This window comes from Daktulosphaira vitifoliae, unplaced genomic scaffold (genome assembly GCF_025091365.1).
Source record: "Daktulosphaira vitifoliae isolate Bord-2020 unplaced genomic scaffold, ASM2509136v1 Scaffold_2, whole genome shotgun sequence".
Classification (NCBI taxonomy): Eukaryota; Metazoa; Arthropoda; class Insecta; order Hemiptera; family Phylloxeridae; genus Daktulosphaira; species Daktulosphaira vitifoliae.
The window spans coordinates 4,199,925-4,225,630 of NW_026099573.1; the positions used below are offsets into that span (position 1 = coordinate 4,199,925).

The window sequence follows — 25,706 nt, forward strand, 5'->3', positions numbered from 1 at the left end:
GTGACACTTTTATCAGCCGTCGCCCTACTACGTGCATATGGTAGTTTGACAGACTAACACCGCGTGAAATACGTCACGGTACAAAGTCCAGCAAGTGCCGCACGTCCATCTACGACCCGCCGCAAATATACGTGAAGTCATCTCCGTGACATCGTTCGGTACACATCGGCCTTTTCCTCATCGACAGTGCATATCTCGTGTTTTCTTATTTAGTTATTGTGTACACTATTTATAATAACTNACAGGGCCGGGCCGAGGGCCTGGCAAAGTGGGCGCCTGCCAGGGGCGCAAAATATCTAGTGAGAATTGGGGCGCAAAATTTGATGAAGTCATTAAATTAGATTTTAAAAATCAAAACCAAAATATTATAATAATTTAAAAACTATTATTGGATGGAAATACGACGTTACCGAAATGATACTATAAAGTGTGAACTACCTAGTATTAAACAAGTATAATGTATAATAATGTCCATATTAATTATACACGTAGCCCGTAAGTATAATTTATAATTGTGAGGAAAAAGTGATATAAATTATTTCGCTTTAACTCATAGTCGCCGGGTAATAAACAAATTTAAAAATACAATTTGCGGGCGACAATAATACCGGATAATCACTCGCCGGATCGTCGTGTCTAAAAATAGTCTTATCTTTCCATCAAATTTAATAGTCGATACTCGATATAGCTATATATATATATACTGTATATAATATACATTGCGATACGAGTATACGACTATACGAGTCACGTCAGCTTTGATTTGTTCAGTTCGGTTGTACCAATTCGAACATTATTCATTTTGTTTTGACCTGCTGATCTATTACGTTGAGAGGTGACGACTTGGGCCACGCAACGGATTGTGGAGTCGCCACCCTCATGGCTCCCTTGCAAAAAGGAAAATGGGTCGCCAACCACTTAGGCGAGGGTCTTGATCAGAAAAGAACAACACCCAGACCATAAGTGGATTTAATAGAAAAAAAATTTAAAAAAAATAATAAGAAAACCAATAATATGCATTTTGATGAGATAAAGTGAATTAAAAAAAATTATTGATATATAAATATATACTAAAAATATAAAGTGTTGTTGTAGACTATAATACGCTGATACCTTGTAAATATATAACCAATATGTTTGTTTGATGTCACCAGTGGTGGACATACTTTAGTATGTCGAAGACCGTTACCTTAAAACTAGAGAAATATGATTTAAAGGAAAAAAAAATAAGATACACGTGAATATTGAAGATATTCACGCAATAAAAAGATTTTTGTTGATTAAGAAAATTAAGGGGACTTTATTAAATTATTACAATTAAGTTAATAGTGGACAAAACCCGAAGGCAAAAACCACTCTGCAAATAAAGGGACAAAAGAAAAAAAAAAAACAATTATTAAGACAAAAAAAATTAACCTACAACTTTTAAATATTACACGTGAAGCGTCTTCCGCATCGGAACAAGTCCGTGTACTCCGGGCGCGGCGGATAATTTCTGTAATCTGGCCGGCCGGACCGTACTTGGGTACTGCGGGAATAATATATATATATATATGTTAAATATACATGACACACCACTGACCAATAACCTTATAACCAGCAACGCTAAAATTATTTTTAGCTCATAATAAAATTAATTTATGACAGAAAAAGAAAAAAGAAAGGCTCAATACATTATATTAAATAAATAAATGAAAAAAAATCAACAATACGATACCCAGTCCCGGATGGGACTCATCCTAAGATGGGGATCTCGGCCCCGAAATGGCCGACGCCTTGCTGAATTATTACATTATGTTTATAAACGAACACGAGAAAAAAAACTATAATTGGCTGCACGCACACAGCAAAACAGACCACGACGGTGGTTCAAAGGGAAGAGAGACTACGAAAAAATTTCTACACACCGGGCGAGACACAACGACGACGAACCCGTTTGGGAGAGGGTATCGGCTTAACGATTTACAAAATATACAACAGATAAAAATATGAACAATATTAGAGTTATACAGGTATGGACAGTGGTGGCCAGTGTATGTGTCATATAGGGAACGATTGTTAAACTGATAAAGAATATTGTGTGTATAGCGTTCACCTTGACAGCAACAGTACAGTTTTCTGATTACACGGCCGGATATAACGTACGCGCGCCCATTAGCAAAGAAAAACAGTAATCTATCAATATCATAAAATTCACATTTTGTCACGTTACAACGTTGTCACTCGCTTGGCGAGATTAAGAATTACGTGAGTGAAAACAATTAATTTAACATTGTAGTATTCTTGATATGAACAATATGGTATGATCGCAAAAGTCCAGATTTAAAAAGTTCGTACATCATTTGCTTACCCTTATTAATTTCATACTGTCATTAAATTATTATTACTAAGCGATACATATTACGTGCCTACCGAAGCTATGTTATCAAAAAATTACGATAATACCTTTTTTATTCATAGTTCATACCTTGTTGTTCATATCACGGTTATAGTGAGTGGCGTAGCCAGAGGGGGTTTGGGTGTTAAACCCCCCCCCTTGGCTGAATTTATATCAAAAATATTATGTTTATAATATAGGAATACAATCATTTGGTCGTGGTAAAATGCATTCACACACTACCACGGTTTAAAATAAGCTTTATCTTAAATAGTTCACACAGTGTCGTATTATTGTTCTGTGGTATTATTGCACTCGTGCAAATAATATTTACACCACACCAAGGTGGATATATACCTTGCACTACACCATAATATTATCACAGAACAATATTATGATGTTACGTAATTTACGTTATCGACCACACTGGTGATAATAATCCTTGTCATTCAATTATTTTATTAATTACCACCACGGCTATAGATAATCTATAGCCGTGATTACCACGATTGTAGAATGTAGATTTATCATATCATGGATTTATCTACAACAATGTGTTTTACTCATTTTATATAAATTTTATTATATCGTGGTTTTACTAGTTCTCCGATCTAGTTGTTATCAATACAAAATATGAATATTTATTCATTATTCATAATTTTTTGTTTTGTTATTTATATATATTTGTAAAAAAAGGAAAAAAATTATTATTATTATTATTTAAATAAATATTTAAAAGTTGAACGTAATAATATAATTTATTTAAACAATTTATGAGTACATTTCAGGGAGTGTGAAATCTTTCACTAGTTATATTTTATTACAAGAAAACCTCACCCTAAAAAATATCCTGGCTACGCCACTGGTTATATTCTATTGGCCAGTAATTGGCAACCGTTGTGCATAAATTTTGTTAAAACATAATGTATAATAACATTTAACATGTATATGAATAATATGTAATTTTAGATCACCCATTAAATTATCGTAAATTATGGCACCCACAAAAAAACCTTCTGGAGCTTGGTTTGAGAAAAAAAGACAAGAGAGGATGAAAAACAATATCAAATCATCGTTAATATTAAGTAATTGGATAAATAAAAAAGAAGTTGAATTAATTAAGGATAATACTGAACAAAAAAAAAACGATATACCGACGACATTGATTCATAGTTTGAAAATGACAACAATTTAAATGAGAATTTGACAAGTATTGAACTTGAAATTAGGAATAAAATTGAAATTGAAAGTAAAATTGAAAATTCAAGTAATTTAATGGAATATATTACACTAAATAACGATTACCATAAACCTATTATTGGCCAAGACACAGAAAATAATGAATTGTATAATAATTATAATGATCCTGGATGTTGGCCGACCATAACGTCTAGATTTCGAGATTTAATGGTTGAAAGAGGACCTTATCTTATGGATCAGAATTATTATTTTCCAGTTAATCATGATGATGGCAGACATTGTGACGGTAAATGGTTTTATAAGTTTCTGAATAACGGAGAAAAAGTTCGAAGACAGTGGCTATTATACAGTACATCAAAAAATTCAATTTTTTGTTTCGCATGGCTCCTTTTTTCAAATAATGATATCCGAAAATCCTCATTTTCTGATAATGGATTTCAAGATTGGAAGCATTTAAATCCTTCTGTCGCTGAACATGAGAATAGTAAAAACCATAAACAAAATATTTTAGAATGGAAGGAGTTAGAAAAAAGATTACGGGACAGTAAAACAATAGATCATGAACTTCAAAATTCTATTAAAAATGAAAAAGAAAAATGGTTTTGTATTCTTAAAGTTATTGTCGAAGGAATTTTATTCTGTGCTAAAAACAATCTGGCTTTAAGAGGTTCGTCGGATAAGATTGGAGATCCAAATTGTGGTATTTTTTTAAGCCTAATGGAAGTAATAAGTCATTACAATCCTATATTATTAGCTCATGTAAAACATATTACAGAAAGTAATAAACCGACTATCAGTTATTTTTCTCATAAAATTCAAAATGAAATAATCTGTATAATGGGTCAGAAAGTAAGACAAACTATATTTGAACAAATACAAAAATCAAAATACTTCTCAATTCTTTTTGATTGTACTCCTGATAAATCTCATCAGGAACAAATGTCACAAATTATCAGGTATGTCCACATTTCTAATGGAGAAATCATGATCAAAGAATCATTTATTGATTTTCTAAGTACCAACGAAAAATCAGGATTAGGGCTTTCTAATGAAATATTAAATACTATAAAAAATAATGGAATTATTATACTGGACTGTAGAGGACAGAGTTACGACAATGGCGCGAATATGGCAGGGATTAATAATGGTGTACAATCACATATTTTACGTATAAATGAATTAGCTACATTTTTACCTTGTACTGCACATAGCCTAAACCTAGTAGGTGTCCATGCTGCAGAAGTTTCACCCATGATGATAACATTTTTTGGCTTAATTCAGAATATATACTCATTTTTTTCGGGTTCGACAAGTAGATGGGAACTCTTAATGAAAACTATGAAAATCACTTTAAAATCTCATTGTGACACACGTTGGAGTACAAAAAAACAAGCAGTTAGTGCTCTAAAATTAAATTTTAAACCCGTTTTTGATATACTGAACCATATGGTGACTAACACGGTAGATTTTAATAAAAATACAATAACATCTGCTCAACAAATTCTAAAACAAATAAATTTCAAGTTTTTATTCCTCCTTCATTTTTGGGATTCTATTCTAGAACAAATTGATAAAGTAAATTTAATATTACAGAATCAAAATTAAACTATTGATGTGGCAACCAAAAGTTTAGTAGGTTTAATTGAATGCATTCAAAATATAAGAGAAAATGGTTTTGAAAATACCTTGAATGAAGTTAAAAAAATTGCACTTTTATTTAATATAGCCACTGATTTTCCAACTACAAGAAAAATAAAACGCAAAACATACGAGTCAAATAATATAAAAACTAGTATAACGAGGGAAAGTATTGAAACTAATGTAAAACTACAATGCTATCAATCTCTAGATTCTATTATTACGAGTCTAAAATGGAGATTTGAAAAAATGTATAATGTATCTTCAAAATTTGCATTTTTGTCCGGTCAAAATTTATCGAGTATGGAAATAGATGATATTAGAAAATGGTCGGATGATCTAGCGTTGTTATACAGTGTTGATTTGAATGGTAGTGAATTATTCGCTGAAGTTCAAAGTTTCAAATTTCAAGCTTCAAAATTAATAGCATCATTTAAAACTGCAACATCTTTTGAATTTTTAAAATGCATACATCAAAATTCTCTACAAGATGTATACCCAAATTTAGAAGTGGCATTAAGAATTTTTTTAACAATGCCTGTTACTACAGCTACTTGCGAGAGAAGTTTTAGTAAATTAAAGATCATAAAAAATTATCTTCGTTCCACCATGGTTCAAGAACGTCTAACAAATTTAGCAATACTTTCAATCGAACACGAAATTGCATCTAAAATGGACTACACTTTAGTAATTGAAGAATTTGCTTCCAAAAAAGCCAGAAAAGTTAAATTTTAATAATTGTTTTTTTTTTTATGTAAAATGTAAATGTAAGAGACAAAAGATATGCTCTTAGTATTTAAAGGAATAAGATATTATTTGAAAATTAATAAAATATGATTACATTGTATTAATTATTTTATGGTGGGGGGGCGCAAAATTTCCATTTTGCCAGAAGCGCCACTATTGATTGGCCCGGCCCTGCCAGCAGATCAAGTAGCTTTTGGAATAAAACACCAATTTTTTTAAAATTAAACAATCTAAAGATTTGCATCGAAGCGTTTATTTTTGATAGTGATTTTAATCACTATCAGATATTATTATACTTCATCCAACTATGCCACGTCACCACTGTGCTGGGTTTTTTTTAATTGTGTTAAATAAAATCTTTATTTATTAAATAAATAATTTTATCTTGTATTACATTTATATAAATTGAACTTTATAATAGTTTGGCGCGGTCGCATTGCACTTCCGGCTTTAACGCTGGATGGCGATTGCGCCACAGCTACCTCTCCTAGTCCGATAGGTCACGCGACGTTGAATGACGCGAACCAGTCCGGCAATGCACGATATAAATTATCTTTCAACTTTTTTACGAAACACCTTGTGTTACTTTTACAGCTTTTGTCTATGTATTGATAATAACAATATATCGTCTTTGAATAACAATTTGACCACGGTGTTGTTTATTTATTATAAAATAAACCTAAAATCTATCAACTGTCACAGTCGAAATTTTTTTTTAGAACTCTTAAAGCTTATAGCTTTAATTGACTAAAAGTCTAGTAGGTCCCAGAAAAAGAAATTTTTACGACTTAATTATTTATAAGCTTATTAATTTTTGAGGTTAAGCAATAGCTATACGCTTAGTATACGGACATTTTTTTAACGTGATTTGTACTAAAAGAAAAGTAGGTAAATCCACATGATCAGCGAGATATCATTCCACTGTCCTACTTGTAATTTATTTATATACTTACAACTTTAATCAGTCATGTAAGACCATACTTGAATTGTCGATTAAAGAATTATAAGGGGATTTAGCGCTACGGGGACTTGCAACTGGGGGATCGAAAGCTGATGAGGCCAAGCGTTGTCATGATGGAAAATTATTGCCTCGTGTCTGGTAGCATATTCCGGGCGTTTTTCAGTGACTGCTTTCTTCAAGCAAACTAATTGTGTTCGGTAGAGGTGCCCTGTAATCGTTTGGCCCGATTTCAACAGCTCATAATACAGTACGCCCTTCTGATTCTACCAAATATAGAACATTACCTTAGCGCCATGGATATTCGACTTTGTCGTTGATTTGGCTGGTTGTCTAGGTTCCACATATGACTTTTTGCGCTTGGGGTTGTCGTATAATAAAAATAGACCCCCAGGTGGACCCGCAGCACGTAGATGTAGAGTTCCGGTTCGGGGAGGGAATGGAGACCGAGGATGCGGTTTTGGACGCCCCGACCATCGAGGTTCCCGACTTCCCGGAGTTGAAGGACGGGCCAACGGACCAGCTGTCCTAGGCGCTCATAGGTCCTCCCGACCGGCCGGACTGGGGGAGGAGTATGTCGCGGTCGCATCGCGACTCCAGCTTTACCACTGGATGGCGATCGCGCCGCTTTCCCTTTACGTCCGGCAGGTCGAGCCATATGGAGTGGCCGACGGGCGGCTTGAACAGGTCCAGGCCGCCGGCCACTAACAAGAATGATATTATCATTTTTAGACTGGTGTAACTTCCTTACGGGCAAGCCGTCGTGACAATTTTGGCATTGTATTTATATATATATAGTGTATAAAATATACTGTGATAATATTTAACTGACGGAGTAATTATTTATTTATTTAATAAAAAAACCACTGGAATTACAACACCATTTACCTACGTCGGTAGGCGCGGTTTAACACTAGAGTTTTGTCAACAACTAGTGTGACCATCACACCACATAAATATAAATATATATACAAATAAACCAAAAAATTAAAAGGTATCTTTTTGTCTCATTACAACATAAATTATAACACGTGTAATATGCATTCTTTACTAAAATTTATGCTTTTATTAAGAAATACATTATATATATAGTAAAATAAAATTTGAAATTATAAGCAATGAGCAGCGAATTTGAATTAAAGTATTTCGTCTCATTCAACTTTGGTGCAATTATAGCATAACCAAACATGCATCTATCACTTTGATCTTTAGGTATTTTAAAAGTCCCATTTTCACCCCATACACTTCCAAATGAGTTCATTAATAACCAGTATTTTTCTTCGTCTTCTTGGCCCCATCCTATGATTTTGACAGCATGTTCTCCTTCGAAATGACCTGCTATGTGTCTATAAATCCCTTTATATAAAATGTTTTAAATATTGAATAGTGCACAATTATGTTAGACTAGTATCATGTTTTATTTATGACATAAATTTTGTCAATTTTATATATTTTTTTTTTCAATATAATCAGATAATTTTTCTCAAATTTAAAAATAATTTAGTTAAAAAAATCTAACTATACAAGAATAGAAAAATATAGAAATTGACATTATAATATTTTTTGTGTATTACAAGTATTATGATGAAAACTAAATTATTTATAATTTATTTAACATTTCGTCATAATGCAATTTAATATTATACTAATATTATATTAATTAAAAATAATGAAAGAAGTAATATTTACAAATTTAACTAATTTACTTACCACCAGAATGCCATCTTAAATCGTCATAAAAGTGTAAAGAAGCTTGAACAGGACCATTAGCATAAATCTCTCTCATTATAGCAAAATGATTCTTACGCGGTAATAATTCATAATCCATAACTATATAGTTTCATTAATGAAATTACGGAGGAAATATATAATTTACATATGATCTTTATAAAATATATGATATAATAAAATCACAAAATTTGACAAAAGGATAAAATTTTGTGATTTTATTTTAAAAAATATAAAAAGGATATTTAAGTTACTTAATTAATCAAAAGTCATTTCATTAAAAATTTTTTTTTATAAATTATATTGGGTCAATAATTCGTGTAAAAATTAAAAAATATCGGGTAAAAATTCGTGCGGTTTTTTAAGAGATGCCGTAACTTGATTATAATTTCATCGTTTCAATATTCCGAACATGCGTTGAAAGCTACTGTCATAGTGCGTCTTTATCAATATATGTGTTATTCATTTGAAGTGTAAACAACAAAAATTTTTTTTCACTCAATTACGTCAAAATTTATGCCTGAAAAAGTGTTTTTGCAGAGAGTTCTTCTTCATTACTTTAATATGGAGAAAAATGCTGCTGAAATTCATCATATTTTGGTAGAAGTTTATGGTGAATATGCTCTAGCTGAACGAACGTGTCAAAAATGGATTTCATGATTTAAAAGTGGTGATTTTGCTTGGAAGATGAAAAAATGGAAGCATTACTCGATGATTGTTACCAAACACAAGAAGAGCTTGCAGAAGCTTTGGGAGTCACTTAAGCAGCCATTTTAAAACGTTTAAAAACAACTGGATACATTTAAAAGCAAAGAAATTGGGTGCTCTATGAATTGAAACCAAGAGACGTCGAAAGACGATGTTGCATGTCAGAAATGTTACTTGAACGTTACAAAAGAAAGTCGTTTTTTCATCGAATTGTGACTGGTGATCAAAAATGGATCTATTATGACAACCCCAAGCGCAAAAAGTCATATGTGAAACCTAGACAACCAGCCAAATCAACGGCAAAGTCGAATATCCATGGCGCTTAGGTAATGTTCTATATTTGGTGGAATCAGAAGAGCGTGCTGTATTATGAGCTGTTGAAATCGGGCCAAACGATTACAGGGAACCTCTACCGAACACAATTAGTTTGCTTGAAGAAAGCAGTCACTGAAAAACGCCCGGAATATGCTACCAGACACGAGGCAATAATTTTCCATCATGACAACGCTTGGCCTCATGTTGTAAGACGAGTTCAATACTACTTAAAAAACAGCGGCTGCGATGATTTGCCTCACCCACCTTATAGCCCAGACATTGCCCCATCTGACTACCATTTGTTATTGCCCTTTCTGGAAAACCCTTCACCAAAGTTGATATCGAAATTGGCTTGATAAAGTCTTTTAAAGTGATAACTCCCTCCTACGGCGTTTCACAACGGTTCTATCCTTTCACCCTTCTCTTTTCTATACTTGTAAATTGTACTAATTCTGTTTTACATCATGCTAAAATATTTTTTTTCTCGGACGACTTGAAGGGTTACAAATATCATAAAAAAACAACCGAATTAATTGGCCACAAAGGTTAAAATTTGTAACTTTCATGGCGCATTGAAAAATACAAAATGAGAGTCACCAACCCAATGTACTGTCTCCAATGTAGTTGGTGAGCAGTGCAAATGGTGTTCAAGGAAAGGAGGTACTATCTAGCACATGCACAAACAAATCACAAAACCTTATCGTGATTATTTAAGTTATAAACGCTGTTTCAGCACGAATTCGGCTCAATCAAGATAATTCAGAACACACACACACACATATATATTTATACAAATAGACAAAAAAATATACAGGTACTTTTTGTCACGTTACAAACTACTAGATCGCTTAGTTAGTTGGACTGAAGCAATTGGCTTTACGTTTCATACTTTTAAGTGCTATAAAATTACTTTTTCACGTATTTCTTATCCTATTTCTTCATCCGCCCTATTGCATTTATTTCTTCTATGGTTGACCTTGGTTTGAATCTCACAAGAATCGCCGAACTTGAAGGTCTCAATGCGAACAACGGGAAATTTGGTGAACCGTCTACTAGCAAAGAGACAGCAACGTCAACAAATGTAGACCAGGTCGCAAGATCAACTGGGAGCAATAGCTGACAAAATCGAGGGTCTAAAACTTAGACCTGAAAAACTGAGCGTCAGTTGGAGACGCAAGCTGTAGAAGAGCCGAGCAATCATGGAGGTACAGAAGAACCTACCAAAGGAGGGAGACAAGGGAACCGATGACATGATAAAGTCAAAGGGAACCGAAGCTCAAAAACCTGAGGACAAGGGTGAAGAACGTCCATGTAAGAAAACTCTTTGGGTACCGACCTACAGGGACGTGGTAACCTATGATAAAAAAGTGGCTCTAGTCCTCGCAGGCTACCCCACTAACAAGTTGACCACAGAGCAGGGGCTACTCATTGAGTCTTGTGTTGGAGACTTGATACTGTCGGGTATTGATGGAGCACTTGTGATCAGTGCAACCCAAGAGAGCTCTCTTAAGTGGCTCACTGATCATATAAACATAATAAAACCTTGGGACGGTGCAGAACTCCAATTGGAAGCCTACAACCCGATTAAGTACAAACGGATGGTCACTCATATACCAGGGCAAAACAAAACCCAGGGCTGAACACGGCGATCTGGAAAGTCCACCATGAGACAGAGGTTGGCCCGAAAGGACAAACTTTGTTCCTAAGTGTGGACGAAAAGAGCATGGCCAAACTGGAGGAACTGAAGCGCAGTCTATATTTTGGAATGGGCAGAGTTTGCTTCACAGACTATGTTGCCAAGCAGCCACCAACTCTGAAGGATGTGAAAAAATCTGCTCCTCAAAAATCTGGGAAAAGGATAGCTAAGGAAACACCAGTGCCACTCGGAAAAGGAGGTAAGGCTCCTTCTTTGAAAGGGAAGTGTGTTACGTAAGGGAAAGGAGAATGTGGAGAGCGAACCTAAGGTACGGTCAACACCTGGGAACGGCGGGGAGACACCACCCACAGGGACGACTGTGTGACAGGGACTGTTTCAGACACCTGTATCACACCCAGTACAGCGTACTTTCTCAAGCGTCAACATCAGTTTTTCTGAATGGCTGACAATAGAATTCAATTCACGCAAATAAACCTACATCGCAGTAAAAGGGCTAATAGTCTTTTACTAAGGACCCTTACTGAGAGGCATACAATACCCTTACAAATAGCACTTATTCAGGAACCATGGATAAATGGTGACCAGATTAAGGAGCTAAATCTAAGGAATTTTAAACTGTTTCATAAAAATGCAGATAAAGAACTTGCATTTTGGTTAATAATAAAGTTAAAGCCAGCTTGATACTTAATCTATTAAGTGCTGACTTGACTATTATTAAAGTAATACTAAATGATAGTAAAAATATTATAGTAGCTTCAGGATACCTACCATATGAGGTCACAGCCCCAGGAGAGGACCTAACTATGCTCTTTAATTATTGCCAAAATGAAAAATTAGAGCTAATCCTAGGTATGGATGCTAATGCACACCACACTATTTNCGGAAGAATCAGTCAGTTCAGTTAGTTCAGTTCAGACTGTCTAGTCCGCGATACGCTACACGACCGCTACACCCCGCCGCTGTTGTCATCGTGTATTATGTTTACTTCGATTATTTTATTTTTCCTTACTGTATATACATATATTTTCTTTGAGTGTTTATACGTCTATTTTAGTGTTATAATTTTGTTTAATAAAAGTCTACCGCCATTTAAATAATTGTGTGTTGTAAGATATAACCCACACTAGTATTAGTATACTTAGTATTCTGAATAGAGGTAGTGAACCTAATTTTGTTATCAGGAACAGGCAGGAAGTCATTGATCTGACAGTTTGCTGAAAAGGTTTACTTCAAAAGATAAAAGGGTGGAAAGTGTCCTCCAAACCTTCTCTTTCTGATTCATTTTTACAAAATCATTAATAAAGAAAAAAATGGGGCTAGTATATTTTATAAATTACTCTGTAAACTAATGTAGAACTTAAATAATATAATACTAACTTTGATAATTTAATCCAAATTGAACATTTTCTTTATTTCTTAGACCACTTCTGCACTTAGTTGACCAACAGTCTGGCACTATATCACTTCGCCATCCACAATGACTAAATTGTCTCTTTGGTCCATGGCAAGGGGCAATTAAGTATGGTTGACACGTCTAATCAACAATAAAATATATATATATATATATAAATACATGTTAAAAAGTTATTAATAATTCTGCTTAAAATGTTTACGGATGTATCTATGTTTTCAGTTATGAGCTTACTTTTCGGACTCCTTGCAAAGTATTTGTTTAGAGCGATAGTTAAGGCTGGTGGTTATAACTATACTTTTGTCTTAGCTTGTTTGCGGTATGTTTTTATATAAGTTGATAACTTATAACGACGATAATGTTTGTTTGGAATTGTTTTGGTTTTTGTTGTTGTTTACGGTATTCTTGAGATTTAGCTTTTTCTTTTTTACAACGGCAATTTTCTGTTACGTTGATTGTAAATTTTTCAAAAATTAAGTTATTTTCTTTGTAGTTTGTTGATCTTCGTTTTGAAAATGAAAATTGCCAGTGTATAATAGAAAGAGCAAAATGACATGAATGCCATAAAAAAACAACAATATGACAGTTGTGAACAATAACACAACCAAATCGAAAACATCGATTTTATAAATGTTATTTAAAAACATACTGTAAAATTTTTAAGTCAACAGGTTCAATTCATATCAAATCATCCTAAGTAGTTACGCGACTATTTTAAATTTATTGAAATAAGTATTTTTTTTTTTTTAATTACCCTAAGGTACTTTTTAATTAGACGATAATACATCCTTATCAATACAATTAAATGTTCATTAATATTATAAATATACAATTAATGAATATACGATTATACTACTTATTATATATAAATACAATATGAAAGAAATTTACATTTCCAGTGAAGTGGTGAACTTAGTCTAATAATAATAAATAATAAGTATTTATAAATTTAAACCAAGTCATATGGTTTGACGCGTTTTAAACGTCTTTGATCATTATTGGAATTGTCCAATAGTTGAATTGCCGCTATATTTTCATGGTTTTCCAACTTTATCGTATGCTTATGTGCAAACTGAGTGGTTTGCAGAACCGTAGCAGATGAAGTCATCTGCTATGGTTCGCAACATCATATCACGATGAATTACATAATTTCTATCGAATCTGATTTTATGAATTGTAATATTTTGACAGCGTTGTACCAGGTATGTAAATATGAAACCGGAATTATTTGACATAAAATACTAGTTTATTGTACAAAACTGATACTATACATCCCATTCGAAGTATTGCCCTTCGCTACTTATACATTTTTCCCATCTTTAGGGCAATTTATGGATTCCACGCCAGAAGAATTCTTGCTCTTTTGACGCAAACCAATTTTCGAGCCATTTTTGCACATCTTCGTAGGAAGAGAAGCGCTGCTCAGCGATTGCGTGTCCCAAAGATGCAAATAAATGGTAGTCTGAAGGAGCCAAGTCTGGCGAATAAGCGGCATGCCATAAAGTCTCCCAACCTAACGCCTCGATTTGACCACTTTAGCCGTGTGTGCCGGAGCATTGTCGTGAAGCAAAATCATCTGCTGTTCCCGTCGTTGAAGTTCGGGCCGTTTGTCTTCCAAAGCTTGAAACAAATTTGACAGTTGTTGTAGGTAACGTTCAGTGTTGACAGTTTCGCCAGGTTTAAGAAGCTCATAATAGATAACACCCTTCTGATCCCATCAAACACAGAGCATTGTTTTCTTTCCAAAGCGATTTGGCCTCGCACTCGACTTTGAAGGTTCTCCTGGAGCTACCCATGATTTTTGTTGCTTAGGATTCTCAAAATATATCCATTTTTCATCGCCAGATACAATGCGATGGAGAAAAGATTTTATTCTGTGCCTGGCGAGCAGCATTTCGCAAGTGGTTTGTCGGTTTTCCCATTGCCTTTCCGTCAGTTGATGTGGAACCCATTTTTCCACCTTTTGGATCTTTCCCATGGCTTTCAAACGAATGGATACGGCTTCCCGGGTCACATTCAATTGATCTGCAAGTTGTTTTTGGGTTTGCGTTGCATCCTCATCCAACAACGCTTGCAACTCGTTGTCTTCAAACTTTTTCGGTGGTCGACCACGTTTTGTATCCCTCACATCGAAATCGCCACTTTTAAATTTCTTCAACCACTCAAAATACTGTGACTCTCCCAGAGCATGCTCACCGTAAGCTTCCACAAGCATTTGATGCGATTCTGACGCAGTTTTCTTTAAATGGAAACAGAAGATCAACGCTGTCCGCAAATCATACTTTCCTGGCACAAACTTCGACATGTTTCACACGAGCCTCACTACACTACTAAATGAAACTTTCGCTGGTACGAGTTGAAACTCGTGCGCATAAGTCACTCAAACAACACGACACAATACAAGTGAAAATGGTTTACGGTATCAATAGGTAGCGTCACCTATCGGCAAATTCCGGTTTCATATTTACACATCTAGTATAACCCCTATGTTGGACTTACGGGCACAACACCACAATTGAATTCCATATGTCCAGAAGGGTTTTACGATCGCTACGTATAATAGATGTTTGTTCTCTAGTGATAACTTAGAATGTTTTCCAACTAACCAATAATATCCGCACATTTTACGTACATAATATTTCCATTTAAGGTGGCAGTCAAGATGCATTCCCAGATATTTGGCCGAATCTCTCTGTGGGATTATTTGTATTTCCTTGACATAGTCCGGATATTATAAAAGTCCGAGCTATGTCAATGTATACTCCGCAACAATAATTTTTTTTCTTCAAACGCGTTACGTATAACGTTTATTACACGATGAATTCGGTCTATAGTTGAATGTTTGTTTCTAAAAACCGAATTGATGTTCTGATATAAGTTTTGTTTCTTCTATTAGTTTGAGAGAAGAAGATTCTCTATGAGTTTAAGGGTAAGTATGATATAGATGAAGAATGTTGTTCATGATTACATGTGCCTTTTTCCATTGTTCTGGAATATAATGTGTGCTTATTATAGCCGGCATTGTTGACGTTCATACGCGAACACATAGCGCGTATTCTCGCGATCGACGATATCGTATTTCTCAATAACAGAAACAAATAAGCGCTTGCGTTTCATTTATTTATTTTTGTTTATTCTCGCAAAATACTTTAAGGAACGTTCACTATGTCAGATGAAACATTGTCTCAAATGAACCGTCGGGAATTATTGCGCGAATGCGCTTATAGACAGCTAAATGGACCCACGACGAAAAGCGATATGCTGACCCTTTTGGAGAATAGCTTACGTAGCGAAGGGCTAGACCAGAGGTTCCCAAACTTTTTTTTCTCCGTAGACCACGTGCCAATTTTTGCCATTTTCGTAGACTCCTAAAATTGATTTTTTATAAATTCATCTAGGTGTTTTTTATGCTTACACGGAACTGCTCACCTGAATAGGCTTTACTATGGAATGCATTTTTTTTAAAATAAAAAACGTGTTTAATAGTACATTTATTTCTTTAATAATGACAATATTCAAATAATATTTTTAGTAATTAAAACGATAGAAAATGCAAATTAAATGTAAAAATATAGAAAAAAATCAAGGTTAGTGTTAAAAAATATATCTTTAATGGGAAGGATGAACCTGATGCTTTGATAGTAAATGTTCAATATTTTGCTTCAAATTAGTCAGGTTTAACCTCAAATCTCCTCCATCAGTGATTTCCAATCTATTTCCTTTTTTTTGTAAGAAGATTGACAACTGTGCTGAAACCCTTTTCCACGCAGTATGATAACGGAAAAGCTATCAAAAACTTTCTTGCGATACTCCATAAAGCAGGATAAGTAACAGGTATGTCTCTCTGAAACCAAAATTGCTGATACCCACTTCTAAATTGTACCTTAAATTCTTCGTTAGTACTTATACCAATGAGTTCTTCTTGTAATACGATATCCGATTATTCAATGTCACTGTATGGATTAATAATCCATTGTGGTATTTTCATTGTCAAAATATCCTCAAATCTAATTTTAAAGTCAGCGTGAAGGACATTTAAATGTTGAACGTAAGCTAAAACGTCATCATCCTGACATTTCATATGTGACAATTTGGGAAACTGAGAAAATTCACGTCGTCCAATGTTTTGCTTCATTAAATTAATTTTAACCAGAAAAGCTGCAATAATTGATTTTGTTTTTATTAAATTTAGATTTTCACTAGATGTACATTCATACAAGATGTAGTATGAGGCTTACCTGATTTTGCTATGAGCAGCAAGCCATCATCGTCTTTTTTTAACGTGGCAGCAAACATACCATCCAGAGTGGGTCTCTTCTGAAATTTTTCTTTCAGTGTTTGAAAGTATGTTAAATCTTTACATGTTTATTCAGGGTGACACCTTTTCAGATGATCTTCTAGTTTAGACGGTTTCATAGCGTCGTTGCTTAAAACTTTATTACATACAAGACAAATAAGTAGGTTTTTGTCCGGCAATGATGGAATGAAGCCGAACTTCAAATAATCAATGCTATATTGCCTACATTTCTTTTTAAATTCAGCCATAATTAATAGCACTTATTATATTTGTACAAATATTAACTGATTTTTGAATTAGTAAAACTTTGAAAAACGGCAAATGACGTACACAAAACAATCGACAGTAATATACGCTACAGGAATATATTAAATATATATATATTTCGACCATCGCCATTGTCCAATATCATTTTTATCGTACTTATTAGTTATTAGTGAGATCTAAAAATAAACGGTTGAATGTGTAATCATCAACTGTAATGAGTAATTTAATCTTATCTTAATATTCCAATATTCACACTCAACTCCGTTAGTCGTTATCGATAATGTTCCTTATAATAATCGTTATCGTTCGCATCGTCGCACAGATATTTTTCGTGAAAATGACGACACGCATTTTTGACTTTTAACTCTCGTGGACCCCTATTTACACATGATGCACCCCCAATTTTCTTTTCCGTTAACATGGACCCCTTGCTGGTCAAAATCGACCACAGAGGGTCGATATAGACCACTTTGGGAATCTTTGGGGTAAACCCATCGAACACTATTCTACCCGAACGCCCGCCGCTTCACTACGAGACACTCGCGATGGAACGTGAGTCACGGGTAAACGACGTCCTCGCGCTATGCCGGACGGTCGACCCCCTACAAACGCGGGCCAAACGTTTAACCTGGCGCTAGAGGATACCGAAACAGGTTCTCTACACGAGTGGTCCCAGGCAACCGGCCGTCTCAACGGGAACGCAGCGTATACGGATGACATGTATACGGTGCGTTCAATATCCCACGCAACGGAGGAGATAGGCGCGTTAAGGCAGAGTTTACGCGATATATCTCTTAACACACGTATGGAAGCGCGCATTTCAGAAGTAGAAAATGCACTGTCACGCATTACGTAGAAGATTCGGTCCCTCTCACATACAATTACAAGTCGTGATTTAAACAACAAAACCATACAAAATCCGTTCGCTACCGCACAGATGACGCGAGGAACAGTCGAAACAAATCGTACTGATTACGCGTACTTGCCGGAACAAAACCGCATAACGTTCGCACGCCACAGTTATTCAGAGCAGCACATCGTAGATCATGTAGTCAGTCTCTTACGCGACGAATATTATGGCAACGTGAAAATGCGAAGTCCGAGTACGCTAGACGATTTGCGCGTAATCGCGAACGATCTCGACAGGCTCTTACTCAAGGGTAGGCTAAAAGCCAACTTAAAGCCGTACGTACCGCCGCAAGTTTTTCGACAGCGGTCGGGCGCGCTTAACGCGGAACGTCCCCCCTGACATTGTGGAGCAGATCATTGGCACAGTATTTGCCCTAATAGGCCGACAGTTTCGGGGAACGGGCTTTAACAACGGAGAAGTTAGTCCGCTCTCCGGGCTCAAAAACACAATTCCGATCACCCACTATTAAACATTGTAACATGTAAAATCGTGTCACATTTGCGCGTGCACTAAGCCCAAAAACAGGCGCCCCGAAAACCCGATGGTCAAGCGCCAACCTAGACAACCGTGGGAAGTAATCAGTATCGACCTGATGGGACCGTATCCTAGAACACCAAGGGGCAAGACGAACCTATTAGTAGTAACTGACTGCTTTAGCAGGTGGACTGAAGCGTACCCCATAGCCGCGCCTACAACGAAAACGATTGTAGATGTGTTAGAAAGGGAGTTTTTTCACGCTACGGTTACGCGCGAGTAATTTTAAGCGACAACGGCCGAGTGCTCGTGTCTAAAGAAATAATCGACGCGATAAATCGATGAGGGGCAGAGGCCTAGACTTCACCGATATACCACCCACGGGCTAATCTAGTAGAACACGAAAACCAAGAGTTAAAAAAAAGGACTTCGTGCTTTATTTACTGAGTCGAGTCATACATCTTGGGACAAAACTACCACCTTTGTTGTTCGCTCTACGCAATAGGTGCAACGAGACTACCGGATACACACCGTCCATACTTGTATTAGGTAGAGAAGGTAAGAAACCGGGTGACTGGCTACTGCAGCGAATACAACCGCCCACGTAGCAATTTCAATATATTAATATTGTCAAAATATTCCTACAAAATACTTTTTAAAATATTTTAAAGCGAATATTGTAACAATATCTCATAAATATAATAAAAAATATATTCTATTGAAATATTTCCATAATATGTTCACAAAATAACTTTTTAAATATTATTTTATGTATATTTTGAGAATATATTAATTAGAATAAATATAGAATATTTAACTCGAAATATTTGTTGAATATATTATCAATATAATTTTTTAAATATTATAAATATATATCTTGTTGGTTAATTGAGAGTAACTTAAGAGACACAAGCCATCCTCTTTTATTCCTTTGGATGTTATTGGTATCTCGTTATATAATACTTATGTATTATATATATATATATATATTAGTAAATCCTTAATAGTAAACAGCCTTTTTCTCTAATTAGTATCAATTAGTATCAGTCCCCACCAAGGAAAATTCATGCCCGCCCCCTCCCGCGCGTACTGCGCTCGGTGGAGGATGCTTCGCGTGCTCCCCTACCCGAGGTACTTCGGAATCCGGTTTGCGGGCGGGTCGCGAGGTGGCGAGGCGTGAAAAACAGAACACGCTTAACTGTCTCCCCCAAGCCTCCCCGTCCACCACAGGAGTTCCAACGCCCCCCCGAAACCTAGTCGGGTAATAAATGTGGCGGTCCAAAATTTCCCCCGCCCAATGGGTGCGACCACAAGCAATACGCGGGTGGTCGCCTCACCTCGGCCAATGCTGTCTTTCCGCGCTACGCGGCCAGACAGTACCCCATCAACATCACTCCGCCCGAAGCATCCTTACGCCAGGGGCGACGCAAGGACCGAACCGACGACGACCCCATCGACCAGCAAAACTCCTCGTAATTACTCTCCGTCAGAGCGAGAACGCCGGACGAGGAAATATTGGGAGTACATGCTCGTCGGTGAGGACCTTTCGCCCCCCCATAACCCTGACCGCAACAATGCGTACATCAACAACAGCAACAACAACGGCAGCAACACCAACAGACGAACATACGCTGTTCAACATCGCTAGGAGGCTGTCGGGCGTTTATGTCGACGACGGCCTGGTACAGGAGATGGACCTGTTTCTCTCCTGTCCCACCTCCCCAGCATAGCAGGAACCCCCCACATCACAAGTGCGATATGGGCGGGGACTAGATCCCCACCCTTCCACTGCTATGAGCAATCTTCGGAACATTACCATCAACCCCAATAAAACACACACCGCAAGTATTGCGGCTTGTTATTGCGTTATGCGCTATTAATATATTTGACCAAACACGATACGCTATATACGTTATTTTAGTCGGTCTTTAGAGATTAGCGGCGGCTTGGTGGGGGGGTATTTTACACGCGTTGTCACACGTTTGACACCCCGAGTCGTGTCAGCTCCTTCTCAGACACCGCTCCACTGTAAACTGGACCGTTACACACACGCGTTATCGTCGTGGTGTAAAGTCCAATAAATGCCTAGCGTCGAATAACCGCCCCAATAATACGTCGAGTTAGTCATCTTCGTGACATCTATCTATGTCAATGTTCTCTTTATTTAAGAAGTCTTCGAGTTCTTGTTTACAGTGTAGCCCATTGACGTTCCAAGCTATGATACTTAATGTATGATTCATTTCTTCTTTTTGTTTTGATTGTTAGACTTAGACTGGTTACTTTTTTACTTATCAAGTCTACTTGTCATATTTGTTAAAGATTTTGTTATATTTGTAAGGGCTGATAAAATTTCCATTAAAACTGAGTTACACTTTCAACCGGCTGTAATGGTTGTTTTTTTAAGAATAACGTTATTTCCATTAGAACTACTAACTATTTTAGCATAGGAAACATCCGATGTTACAGTTTTAGCTGGTTTTTGTTAGAGACATTGCACTGCGGATGTTTTTTTGGATCGATTTTTTCTTGTTTTCTTGTAAGCTGTTTAGCATTTTCAATTTGTGATGTACTTCACAATTGGAGCATTTTGATTTCGATTTCTTCGGATTTGGGCAATCTTCTGTTTTTTGTTCTTCTTCACATTATACACAGATAGATTTTTTATGATAATAATTTTGAGTATGTCTAAAGGCTTGACAGTTTTTACACTGTGACACGCCTATTTTTTTCTTCGTAGGTCTCTTTTAATGTCATATATATTTCAGTGCCAGGCAATCCTCTGATTACATTACGAAACTTTTTTCTTTTAATAACTGTGATAATCAATTTTATTTTTGTCAAGTACTTTTTAAGTACGTGTGAACTAATGTTCATCACTAGTCATAATTGTATCGCTGTTAGCAATATTTTTAACACCTATGAAAGTTATTGGAGGTGGTTTATAAATTTTTGGTGTAAGTTATAATAATTTTTTTTATATTTCTTTTATGTGTTTTTTTGATGAACTCCGTGAAGCATCTGAGCTACAGCCTGGTTTATCACTAATAAAATTTGTATTTTTGTTATTAATGTTAAATAGTCATTTTTGTGACACTGTCATATTATTATGGTTCCGTCTCACTGTCATTCGCCTCACTGTAAGACATCCCCGTCCATATACCCTGACTACTGTGTTTATGTGTACTCTAAGAAGTATTACACTTCAAATTTCCCAAAATGGAATTTGCTCAGACCGCTTATTTAGATAAATTTAATTAAATTAAATAATGTATATCTTATAAGTAGATTCAAATAATTATTGAATTTACTTATAAGATATGTCTTAAATATATAATTCATGCACAATGTGCAATTACATTACTTACCTTAGTTGACTTATATGGTCCTCCTGTCACTAAACCATCATTCATAGCATACTTCCATGCATTTAAAATATGACCACCTTTACAGCCACAACAGTTATCACAGCATGATAATAAATGATAAGCCGACAAATCAGTGGCGGGTTTACCATTTTGTATACATAAACGATCTGTTATTACTGAAGCTACAGTGACAGCCTATTATGAATGAAATATATGAAATAAAAGTCTATATTATAATTTTACAAAATGTAATCTATTTCTTTGTATGACATTACATTATTTCCTAAATATCTGTACGATGCGTAAATTCAGACGCCACTTCTTCTGAGTGTAGACGTTTCTAGCTGCTTTTAAGAAGTCCCTACACGATCAATAATATTGTCAATATTCGTATCAATAATATTGACGGAACCATATTGAAGCGAGTATTGATCGCTTAGAAGGATATTGATATGGATTATCAATCATTGAGAGAGATTGATAGAAATTTTGATTGATGCTCATTGACGGGCAAGATTGACAACATATTGAACGTCTAGGAGCGTGTATTGTCAATATTTCCGAAATTGTTATAATTTATCAGTTAGGCATCATGGGGGAACTATCGATACCACTAGGTGAAGAATCGGTAGGTGAGCGTGAGTTTTTAATCCTTTTGATAAATTCATACCGTGATCATCCTGAACTATGGCAATTGAGATCAATAGATTATTTCGATAAAAAAGCTAAAGCACTCCAAACAATTTTGGACACTTTAAAGCCGTATTAATCTGATTTTACAGTAGAGAATTTGATACTAAAAATAAATATATTGCGCACTAATTTTAACAAATGCTACAAGGAGTTTGAAAATAAGAAACAGTCGGGTGTATCAGTGGACGCTATTCCAGAACCCAACGTATGATATTACAACGAACTGCTGTGTATCAAGGACCAAGTCGAGAGAGCAGAAATTCAAACTTCCGAGGTTAGTAAACATCAAATATTTATTTATTTATGAGTGTTTTGACATGAAATTTGGTGAAAGATATGATTGAAATCGTAATTTTATAATTATACTAACGACTTAGCTATTTCTTTTTCTAATAAGAGTGGTATGACAAACAATCGACGGCGTAGTACATTCTATTTTGATAAGCTGTCGTTGTTTTGCTGCGATAAGTTTTATTTATGACATGATAGTTGGATTATTGAGTGTTCTTTCCATTATTGATTACAATATTGTATTTATAGTTCTGCCATATGCTGAGTTCCTTCTCTCCATGAATCTCTTCTACTCTACCAATATCTTTGTTTTCGTAATCAACATCACCACTTGCAAATAATATCCATTATTTCTTGTTGACAAGTAGTTGTGTAAATGACAGCAAGTCATTTTCCGAGCCTTGTGTGGGGCAAATTTAATATTTTTTTGGAATATTTTGAACCTCGATGTTAAGATTTAAAACGCATTTTCAACAATCCTGCGTGATCGGGATAATCTATAATTAAAAATCCGTTTGTCATCCGTGAATACTGCTCTGTTGTAAGGTTTCATAAAATTTGGCAGTGGTTGAAAAGCTTCATCACCGACAAATACGTAAGTTAACTTTTTATTTGAGACGGATAATTCACGTGCAATAGGAATATTTAATTGGTTTTGAGACAAATTTTGGCAAAATATCATATTCTGCAGAACTCCATCATCAGATATTCGTCCATTCGCTCCAATATCTACCATGATAAACTGATATTTCGCATTAACGATAGCCATGAGAACAATACTGAATGTACTTTGTAGTTGTAGTAATAAGAACCAGAATTGGATGATTTTTCAATCAATATATGTTTGCCATACATACTACCTATATAGTTGTAAAAGTTCCATTGTTCTTCAAAATCCTCAGCTAGCTGCTTCCAACCCACTTCAGTTTTGGTACCTGAGTAAAAAAATTCATTTTTAGTTTTTATTTTATTATAGCATAATTTCAGTGATGACCAACAGACACTGTCTAATGACCAGCCAACCCCTTTACCTTTAAAGAAAAAAACATCTTCAAAGGATTTGACAGACGAGCTAGTTGGTTTAGCTACAGCATATTTTAAAAAACCTGAAACTAAATCGGACTTCGTTGTTAAGGGATGGTCTCTAAAGTTAATCAGACTGAATCCAGATCAAAGGTCTGTTGCGAATAAGATAATTAATGATACTTTGTTTGAAGCAGAAATGGACACATTAACAAGGCATGGAGTGAGTTTCTTAATGTCTTCACAATCTATATTGACACCTTCGTCGTCCCGGACAACTTTAAATCGGTATGCATGACAATAATTAAAATTCATTCACAGCTTCCTAATGGTATAACTTTATAATACATAAATGTGAACCTATGTGACTAATTATAGCTGCATTCCAATTAAAATTATGCTTTCGTTCAAATACTTAAGAATGATAATAAATTTTGATCTGAAATAATCAAAATATTAAAAATAAAATGAGAAGCTTAAGTGCTTTATTTTACACAAGTTGGTTTCTTGATAAATCTATTATAAGACAAATAAACATGGCACTGTGTAATTTAATTCTATAATAACATATTGAGAGGCTCAAACAGAACAGATATTAATGCATTGCATATTACCTAAACATTTTTTATATAAGCATCACAATTCTTGTCATTAAAATACCTATCAGGGGAATTATTCAAATATACTAATATATTATCTATTTATAAAATTTACATCCGACAAATTTGAATAAAATCCATACAAAACTGCATATTAAATGCTACAAAAATAATAGACAGAACAATAAGTACAAAGAGTACCAAAAATTATTTTTGACTACGAGAAGTTAGCCACATGAAAATCGCGGACCAACCAGGTCGTTATCATATCCCGCACCACGCCGTGGTAAAACGCAACGGTGATAAAATAAAATTACGCGTGGTTTTTGATGCGTCCCCCGTGTCGACGTCCGGCAAATCATTGAACGACTCGTTGCACATCGGACCAAAACTACAAACAGATTTAGTAAATTTGTTATTTAATTGTCGTTTTAATAAATATATTTTCATGTCTGGCATATGTAAAATATATAGACAAATATAAAGTTTTATGCTCATGACTGCAAATATCAGCATATTGTTGGCGCGATTCCCCGTCTGAGGTTATGATTATGAGTTGATCACCATAATCTACGGCGTTACTTCGTCACCATTTCACAAACACTGTTTCAACCCTTTATTATTACATTTATTATTACCGTTTTATATTAACGGAAATTTTTTTTTTTCGCTCTACAATTATTATTCGTACTACGTGTCGCGCACGATGAATCGTTTTTTTATTAAGAAACGTAAATTAAGCGAAGAATTGCCAGGTCTAAATAATGCTCATAGAGTTGATGTTGAGGAATTGCCTAGTCTGAGTTTCAATCCTCCTAATGTTGAGGTAAGTGCGAGTAAAAATGCTAATGTACGATGAAAAAATATTATTTGACAGTATGACGAAAGCTATTTATCATTTGGTTTCACATGAAGTGGTGGAGAAATGTCTATGCCTCAATGCCTTATGTGTAGTGAAAAATTATCTAATGAAAGTATGGTAGCAAATATGCTGAAAAGGCACCTGTTTACAAAACATGGTTTTGCATCTGAAAAGCCTTTTGATTTT

The 25,706-nt window shown here is 35.2% G+C and overlaps 2 protein-coding genes across 2 annotated transcripts; one reads left to right on the forward strand and one right to left on the reverse strand.

Moving 5' to 3' along the window:
* Positions 1 to 5,274: 5,274 nt before the first annotated feature.
* Positions 5,275 to 5,965, forward strand: LOC126898857 (uncharacterized). Its single transcript, XM_050673263.1, has one exon. The coding sequence runs from the start codon at positions 5,465 to 5,467 to the stop codon at positions 5,948 to 5,950; it is 486 nt and encodes a 161-aa protein (XP_050529220.1). The 5' UTR covers positions 5,275 to 5,464; the 3' UTR covers positions 5,951 to 5,965.
* A 1,977-nt stretch (positions 5,966 to 7,942) lies between these two features.
* Positions 7,943 to 23,772, reverse strand: LOC126897367 (cathepsin B-like cysteine proteinase 2). Its single transcript, XM_050670901.1, has 6 exons — positions 23,569 to 23,772; positions 22,053 to 22,247; positions 12,706 to 12,862; positions 8,631 to 8,750; positions 8,045 to 8,276; positions 7,943 to 7,970 (listed from the first exon to the last, which is right to left on the reverse strand). Exons 1-6 carry the CDS (start codon positions 23,770 to 23,772, stop codon positions 7,943 to 7,945), a joined length of 936 nt encoding a protein of 311 aa, XP_050526858.1.
* Between the last annotated feature and the right edge of the window lie 1,934 nt (positions 23,773 to 25,706).

Coding starts and splice junctions, on each gene's coding strand:
- LOC126898857 (XM_050673263.1), top strand. CDS start 5,465: ATGTATAATGTATCTTCAAAATTTGCATTTTTGTCCGGTCAAAATTTA.
- LOC126897367 (XM_050670901.1), bottom strand. CDS start 23,772: ATGGTAGATATTGGAGCGAATGGACGAATATCTGATGATGGAGTTCTG. Junction 8,751..12,705: donor ATTTGGATTAAATTATCAAA/GTTAGTATTATA, acceptor GAAACTATATAG/TTATGGATTATGAATTATTA. Junction 8,277..8,630: donor TTTAAGATGGCATTCTGGTG/GTAAGTAAATTA, acceptor TTTTATATAAAG/GGATTTATAGACACATAGCA.